General features: G+C 47.6%; 1 protein-coding gene across 2 annotated transcripts in view; it reads right to left on the reverse strand.

Moving 5' to 3' along the window:
* CEP43 (centrosomal protein 43) overlaps nt 1-8,715 on the reverse strand; it is a 36,355-nt gene extending 27,640 nt beyond the window's left edge. The window contains exons 1-2 of one of the 2 annotated variants that reach the window (XM_058167907.1): nt 8,479-8,715; nt 4,051-4,104 (exon numbers count right to left, since the gene is read on the reverse strand). In XM_058167907.1, the coding sequence (XP_058023890.1) occupies nt 4,051-4,104; nt 8,479-8,568 (144 nt within the window). In that variant the 5' untranslated portion in view covers nt 8,569-8,715. The remainder of the gene's footprint in view (nt 1-4,050; nt 4,105-8,478) is intronic. The other variant, XM_058167915.1, reaches the window with a different exon arrangement.
* Nucleotides 8,716-9,040: the final 325 nt, after the last annotated feature.

The raw sequence follows: 9,040 nt of genomic DNA on the forward strand, positions 1-9,040 counted from the left end.
GGGCCATCCCGCCCCCCGGGGTGTGGGGGGGGGCGGGTCACCCGAAACAGGGCGGCTGGGCGGTTATCTGCCGATGCAATGAGGGAGGAGGCGTAGGTACGCCTCGCTTCCCTCATTGCCACTAGGTAAGCCCTAGTATAGGACTTCACTAGTGTCCGATCAGCTTCTGAACGGCTAGACCTCCAGGAACTCTCTAGGCGTCTTCTCCGGCGCTTCATCCCTCTCAGCTCCTCGGAGAACCAAGGAGCTGGTTGGGACCCGCCGGGTCAGAGGCCGCAAAGGCACGACCCGGTCTAAGGCCCCCGCCGCGGCCCGTTCCCAGGCCGCAACAAGTTCCTCAGCCGAGCCGTGTGCCAGACCCTCAGGAAATGGCCCAAGCTCCGTCCGGAACCCCTCCGGGTCCATCAGGCGCCTGGGGCGGAACCAACGTGTCGGCTCCGTCTCCCTGCGGTGGTGGATGGCGGGCAGGAAGGCCAGACGGAGAAGAGTGTGATCTGACCATGACAAAGGTTCAATGACTATTTCCTTTAAGTCCAGATCTCTCAACCACTGACCAGAGACAAAAATCAGGTCCAGAGTGCCACCCCCAACGTGAGTAGGGCCATCAACTACTTGGGTCAGGTCCAAGGCCGTCATGGAAGCCATGAACTCCCGAGCTACCGTCGATGGCAGGCGGACGATGGCAAGTTAAAGTCCCCACGACTAAAAGTCTGGGGTCTCAACTACCACCCAGCAAGCACCTCCAGGAGCTCGGGCAGGGCAGCTGTCACGTAGCAAGGAGCCAGGTACGCCACCAGCAAGCCCATCTGACATCTATGACCCCATCTCACAAGAGGATTCGCACCCGGCAATCTGAGGTACAGTGGTCTCCCTCGGCTCTAGACTCTCTCTAATCACAACCGCCACCCCACCACCCCTACCCTGGCCCCTCGGCTGATGAAATGCTCGGAAACCCGGTGGGCACATCTGAACAAGGGGCACGCCCCCTTCTGGGCCCAACCAGGTCTCCGTAACGCCCATAAGGTCCATGGCACCCCTGAATAAGATCGTGAATTAGGGGCCTTATTGGCCACGGACCGTGCATTGCATAACATCAGCGAAGGCCAGGGCCCTGAGGATCCTGACCATCCGAGGCAGGAGAAGTTTGAGGGCTCGGGCGCGATCGCCTGTAGGCATCGGCGCGCACCCCTAACACGATATGAGCCCCACTTCCGCCATATCTGCCCCTCCCCTTACCGTGGAAATAGCACCACCCTCGACCAATGGAACACCGACTCCCCATGACCTCGGACCCACCAACCCCGCCACGAGCATGTGCAGGAACTGGACTCCCCCGACGGGTTACCCCAACACCCACCCCTTCCTCCCACCCCCAACCCAAGCCCGTCGGTTTCCTTCCCCCCCCCCTTAAAATCCCCTTTAAAACTCCCCTTAAAAAATCTATTAAAACAGCCAATTAAAAAACCCCTAAGCCTCCTATTTTTCGCATGCCACCTCTCGGGACTCCAAAGCCCGTCCTCAAGGTGGGCCCTCGATAATCTGGAGGGCCAGACCCGGGAGGGCATCTCGCAGGGCAAGAAGGTCAGCCGCAGTAAATGTTCGCATCACTGAGACGGTCCGGGCAAGGCCCATCCTGGGCTGGTCAAGTTGGCAGCAAAAGTCATAACAGATGATAAAATGACCATGACCAGTCTGTCCTGATGGGAAATAGTTCGAGATAATCCATGTGCGGTAGATGACAAAACCGCTGACTCAGTCAGTTCACCACCCCATACAAAGCGACCTGGGGTGGGCTAAGGAAGAAGGGAGAGGAGCGATGGTAGGGATGTTATAAAGATGGTAAATAGTGGAGGGTGTCCGCTGGACCCGCGGGCCTTCCTCGGCGCTGCCACATATCCGCGCCACTAGGGCAAGGTCACAGCCACCCTGGGCCTATCGGGCCATCCGCCACTTCAAGCACCGGGGCAGGCCGCCGCCACCGCCTCCGCCAGGCCGCCGCCACCGCCTCCGCCAGGCCGCCGCCACCGTGAGCAGGCCACTGGAGCTCCCCAGATGAGAGGGGACACCCGTCGCCAAATCCGCCAGCAGACCCAGGGCTCACGGTGCCAGCGCCCGGCGGAGAGGAAGGGCCAGGCCGCCGCCCTCGCCACCGCAGGTTCAAAGAGGCCGATGGGCCGGGCGGCCCTCCAGATCTTCATTGGGCGCAGCCTCCGGGCTCCTCCCATCGCCACCGGAGACGCCCAAAACTCCAAACCCAACTTCCACTGGCCAAGTCTTCCAGGCAGGGGTCCAGGGGGCGCTGCCAACGCCCCCCTACCCCCCGCCGCCGCCGCCGCCAAACCGCCGACAAAGGCTGGCGGCGGCTCGGCAGGCCGCTAGGCCGCCAGGATTACCTCCGTGGCTCCGTGGCTTCTCCCAACGCCCCGCGGAGTCGCACAGCGCCCAGCCACCCTATTTACGGCTGGATCTTCCTCCATCAGGGCGGGGGGCCTATGATGGTATCAAGGCCCCCCCCCAGACCCAAAAAGAGCCCGGAAAGGCCCGTCGCCGCGCCCCCGATCAGCAGGGCGGCGCCATCTTGGACATGCGCATATCTGGGGTTTAGTACAGTGATGGCTAAGCTTTTCTGGACCGAGTGCCCAAAGCGGCATGAATGCACACACATGCGCCCGAACCCCCAAATTGCAATGGGCGTGTGGCCCCCTATACTAGCCCCACCCCTGTGCATGTGTACATACCCCCTGCATGCCCCCCACATGTGCACGCAGCCCCTCCGCATATGTTCCACCCTCCCCCGTGCATGCACGGCAGAGACCCAAAGACCAGCTGGCCAGCGGGAGGTGTGTGCGCATGTGCAGCGGAACTGAACTGGGGCGACAGCTCTCGTGCCATCAGAGAGGGTGCTGCGTGCCACCTCTGGCACACGCGCCATAGGTTCGCCATCACAGGTTTAGTAGAAATACCAAGCTGATCTGTGTGTTCAACAACCATCAGAACTAAATAAATAATAGTCAATACTATACAGATAGTCCTCAACTTATAACTTAGAAACCATTCAAAGTTACAACAGATCACTCCCCCAAAAGGTAGCTACAAATCTAATTGTGATGCTCCTATGGCTTCCCCTCTGTGGTCATGTAAACACAATTCAAGCCCTCGACAATTGGCCCACATTTACAATGTCCTTTGGTCACATGACTGTGATTTGTTGTTGTTGTTTTTGCCAAAAAGTGCCATTTACTTAGTCATTTTTGGCAAACATGCCCCATAGAGAACAATTAGTTCATTTAATGATCCTGGCATTCACAATGATTGTGGATTCATTTAATGACCATGATGATTTGATGAAGACTGCTGAAAAAAGTCATTAATTGGGTCAATCATGTAATGATCCACTTTACAATCATCACAACTTATGACTATAATGGGCTGGCTCCATTAAAGTTGCAAGTTGAAAATGACCTGTATATGGTGGGATTGCCAGCTAAAGAAAGGAGAGTAAAAAGGCATTCCAGCATGGAGTTGCTAGAGAAAGGTAATATAACAGCCTGAACCAGCACAAGTTTTATTTCTGCAATGATGGTCCCACAACAAATGCAGGCTGGGTTGATATTGTTGACATCTTGGGAAAACATACTGTGCTCATCTTTAGCTTTTTCAGATGTTACAAATTGTCAAGCAAAAAGAAACCCCAGTCTTCTCCCTCCCTTTAAGAGTTAGCACTTAACATTACCTGAGGATGCCAAAGGTGCTTTTTCGAGAGGCAACTGGACTTCCTTGTTTTTCTTTGAAGATGTGTAGCTTCTTGGATGAGAAGTGAAACGTCTTCAAAGAAAAACAAGGAAGTCCAGTTGCCTCTTGAAAAAGCACCTTTGGGACAACTATGACCTGGATGACTGAGAATCTCCATAGACATTACCTGAGGACCAGAAATAGCTAGAATTAAGAAACACTCAAATAGCTAAGATTCCTTTACTTAAAAGTGTCAACAAAGGGAGATAATGTATACCATTACAACTAATTTAAATATTTATTACTTTGGTGCCTTACCTCAACTTTTTCTTGTTCTTCAAGTGCTAAAAATACAGCTGCCCGCAATTCTGCCTGTAATGAAAGTTTTGTGCAAGATGATGTATTTGTACATTAAGTATATTAAGAAAATTAGATAACAAAAAAGCCACATGTGAAGTGACAGAGGGACAAAAAAGTTGGATTTCCACCTGCTCTTTCACAATTCGGTTGCTCATGGTTTATGTTCAACTATAATCATTAGTTACTCCACTGCAAGTCCTGATCTATTGTCATCTCAACTACTTGAGATATGAAATGAAACTTTAAGAACTGACATATTTCCACTAGTTTTTTATGCCTTACTTTGTGAGATTATAAACCTATGGGCAGGGATAAGCCTATTAATCTTACTTATAAAATGTTCCAGGAACCTTTTGACTGAAGAATAAAATTAAATGTTTTAAACACATACATGTCTCACCTGAACAAAATTATCATACTATACAAAGTATAGTTCTCTAGCTCCCTGGAGAAAGTTCTAATGCTAGGAAAGAGAAGAAAAGGATGACCAGCAGCAAGATGGAAGGCCTAAATTGTGGTGGATATGGATGCATCATTGGAAGACCTGAAGGATCAGGCTAGGGACGGACCATCATGGAAAAAGTCTATGCTGTCACTCAGAGTTGAAGCCAACTTAATACTACACAATCAAACTATCAACTTTGAGCAAGAAATCAAATAATTGTAATTTTATTATTGCAAAACAATTTCATTAAATTTTAATCTATACATCAAATAAAAAAATCGTAAAAACTAACTTATAGTTCCTGGATATTACCATTAAAAGTCTCATTTAAAACCATTTTTCTTTCCTGGGATACATGACTTGCATGAAATCTAAAATCTATCTTTAATGTTGAGATAACTACACCCATTTCTTTTTCCACACATACTTTGAATGGATACATACATACAATCAGCAATTAAAGAAAATTCTGATTAAGACAAAACAGAAGCAAGATCCAGATTTCAATGTGCAAAGCCAAAGCTCAGTTTTGTGGTAAAACAAAAGTATTTTCTAGATAATACTATCCAGTGACATTTTTTAAATGACTCATTCCTTCCTGGGAAAAGAGAGTTGGAGAAACATTTGCAAGGTTACTATGAAGATAACCAGTGGAATGTCTTGCCTTCAGAAATGTGTGCTTCATCACTGGAGGTTTTTAAGAAGAGACTGGACAGCCACTTGTCTGAAAAAGTAGAGGGTTCCCTGCTTGAGCACTAGAAGACTTCCAAGGTCCCTTCCAGATTCAATTAGATTCTATTCTATTCTGCCCTGCCCTTACCAGATAAAGTCACATAGATTTATTCTAGTTGAACTCTGGTTATATAAATCACTTGCAGCTGATTGAGGCATGGTCTAAATGGTTACTAGGAAAGAGTTTAAAATTGGATGGTACTGAAGAACTACACAGGGTCCTTCAGACCATGGATGTAACCCATGGTAATTAAGATCTATATTACTCCTTTTTTAAGGCCTCCAAGATGTGTTGTTGGATCCTGCTGGTGTTAAATCAGGGGTCTCCAACCTTGGGAACTTTAAGCCTGGCAGACTTCAACTCCCAGAATTCCACAGCTTTGCTGGCTGTACAATTCTGGGAGTTGAAGTCCTCCAGGCTTAAAGTTCCAAAGGTTGGAGACCCCTGTGTTAAATCATCCTTGAGGGATGGAATAGTTCTACCAGCAATTAAAGAGGCAGTGACCCATTCCTCCCTAAGATATTGTCCCTGATCCAACAATACTACACTTTTTAAAACTAATCTAAAAATCTCCCATTTTAGGGAAAGTGCTGAGAAGGTAGTCAATTTGGAGCTCCAGAATGTCTCCAGAATACAAATTATCTGGACCCCTGAGTTGGGTTTCAGAGTGAGTTACAATACTGAGATGTACTGATTTCACTTGTAGATAAATTTTGGCACAGCTGGGATGGGTGGTGCATCATGCAATCTCTTAGAAGTTGTCAATACCATAGATCCTGGTATCCTTCTAGATCAGCTCTGAGGGTTAGAAGTAAAGCATATTGCTGAAAAGGTTCAACTCTAACCCTAACCCTAATATGCTTATATTTAATATCTACATGAAACCATTGGATGAGAATATTTATTAAGAAATTAGGTATCATCGATATGCTAATGATATCCAGTTATATATTTCTACCCTAGGCCAACCAAGTGATGCAGTCAAGGTTCTTACCTAGTGTCTGGAGACAGTAAAGCTCAGGATGCGGAACAACCGCATTCAGCTTATCCCAAGCAAGATCAAATGGTTAAAGGTTTTGAAGTTTCCTTGTTCAAGGTATTCTCCTTCTTTAGCACTGGCTGCAGTTACCTCAAACAGAAATTATGCACAATTTGGGGACCCCCTTGAACTGTCAATTCCTACTTTTAAAAGCAGTTGGTAGCCATGACTAAGAATGCCTTTGCACAAATTCATCTTACGCACCAATAGTGTTCATTCCTGATTGGATGGCTCCACTCATGAACATTATGGAGTTTATTTTGGAGTAGAAGTGTTCTGGCAAATATAAGATTTGGCATGTCAAAAACATTTTGTTTTGATAAAGCTCTTCAATCAAACACAAGTAAACTTAGACAAGAGAAACAGGTCAGTTTAGGACTGGGAAGCAGTTGAAGAATATGAAATGAGAATAAACTAAATGGAAATGAACTTTTAAAGTTACAATGTAAGAAATCATTTTAAATGTGAAATGGTACATAAAGAGGAGTACTTTCCTGTGTAGAAGAGAAACAGAGAAAGAATCTTGCTAGATAAAGTCAAAAGCCTCTTTATTTTAATATTATATCACACAATGGTGATTCAGATTCATCTGGAAGCCTGCAAGCAATTCATATAGGTGATGAATATCTTCTGTGGCTATCTTTTGCAACTTTATTCAGCATATTGTGCCTTCAATTCTGGCGATAGTATAACTATTAAGACTAGTTACACATGATAATCCTGTCCTCCATTATCAAATCCCCTTATTAATGGGTGGTCCTTAATTGAACTGATTGCCATGAATGAAATGATTAAACATGTATACTACTGTATAAAGAAATATTACTTTTTATTCATCCTGGATCTCCTTGCATCTAGATTTATTCAAACCAGATTCTTATGAAAGAAAGCAACGTTTATCTACCTTTCCACAGCAAACAGGATGTAATATGTTCTCATTCAACTGTTCCCATTCAATTATCAAATCTTTTATAAACAGTATTGCAGAGTTGTCCAAGAGTAAGAAGATACATGATCCAGTCCTTTTTAATGTAAGAACACAAAAGATAGCTAAAATAAAAAATCGCATTGATTCAGGTTTAATTCCTGATGGCTTCATGTCAGTATCCGTGCAACACTGTAACAAAAGCTACATATCTTCTCATGGCCCATTTTCTTCTTTGGTTTTTTTTTAAACAATACCCAGCAGGCATGGTATTTCCTGGACTATAAAATTATAACGCTGGGACATAGTGACAGAAAAGAAACACCTGCATTTTAATCTCCTCTGTGACACAAAGTGTAGCAGATAATCTGGTGGCAGTCACTAGTTTTCAACTTAATTTACACCATGAGATTGTTGTGAGAAGAGAGGTAGCAGGGAGAGAAGCATAATCAAGTAGATTATCTTGGGTTCCTTAGAAAAATAGCTGGTTATAACTGGTTTCTTTTCATTCGGAACCTGAGGCAGACTTTCTTATCCTGATGCCCTCGAAAATAAGTGGAGGGGGGCTACAGCTCCCATATAATTCTAACCAGCCTAGTATTGTCCAACACGTGCAAGAAGCCTGACATTCTATCATATAATGAAACTGGGCAGCCAAAGTGGCAAGAGGCAGACAAAGGGAAGCCCTTTCTCGTGCAACCCACAGGAATGAGTCTTTCTTACGGCTCATGCCACCAACTTCACAACTTTAAAAGACGTGCTTTTTTTTTTTAAGCGTCCTGGATATACGACTATTAACAGTTGCCGTTCTCCACCCGATGACCATAGGCAATTTGCAGGAGCAGAAGTAGCGCCCTAGCGCTGCCAATGACCGGAAACCATGGAAACAGAATGTTGGGGCTTCAGAGGCCTTTATCTATTCCAGTCCGGCTTTCTTAACGACCATTCACACCTTCCACCTCCCGACCGCCAAGTAAAAGTTCGACGCATGCGCCTTTAATCGAGAGCGGCGCAAAGCGTCGTTGCCCCGCTCGCCTCCCTTGAAAGCGGGAATGGTCGCGCGCGGCAGGCAGGTTGGTACGGTCGACGTCTCCTGACCACCTCTGCGGCCCGCGCAACCGGCAGCTTCGCTCTAGAGCGCGCTCGTTCTCTTTCTCTCGAGCGTGCAACCGGGGCGCTTCGCCCGTTTCTTTTCCCCCGCCCCTTCAAACCCAAGGCTTAGCCCCGCCCTTCGCCCCCTTCACCTTGATTTTGTTGAGCACCCCGCTCGTCTCCAGCGTCTGCACGAGGAGATCCCTCAGCTCCGTATCTTCCTCCGTCGTCGCCGCCGCCATCTTGTTTCTCCCTGACAACCGCCTAAACTGTAAGCCGCGATCTGCCCAGCCTCGCAGATTCGTTCCTCTACTAGGAAGGGGAGGGGCTTCGCCGAAGCACGTGACCGGCCGGCCTCCCGTCCGCCCGAAGGTGCCGGGGGAAGCGTCACCCGCGCGAAGCGTGCGGGCAGCCGCGCTTTTTGGCGCCTCGAGCGTGAGGACGGGCAACTTGGGGACCCAGCTCTGCGATTGGCTGGAGAGGCGCGGAAGCGGGAGTTTTTACGAAGCGGCGAATTTTGATGGAGTTCGGTTTGGATTTGCGCGAGCGAAGGAAGTTTCTCCGCCTTTCCACATGGGAGGTCACGCCAGCTGGATGAAATGGAATATTGATGTTCAGCCCAGGGTGGCTGGGTGTTTTTCCAGCAAAATAACAATCCCTTCCCTAGAAAAAAAAAGTGGGGGATATTTCCCCCCCTCGTCCTGGATGGCCTCC

Source organism: Ahaetulla prasina, chromosome 1 (genome assembly GCF_028640845.1).
Source record: "Ahaetulla prasina isolate Xishuangbanna chromosome 1, ASM2864084v1, whole genome shotgun sequence".
Lineage (NCBI taxonomy): Eukaryota > Metazoa > Chordata > Lepidosauria > Squamata > Colubridae > Ahaetulla > Ahaetulla prasina.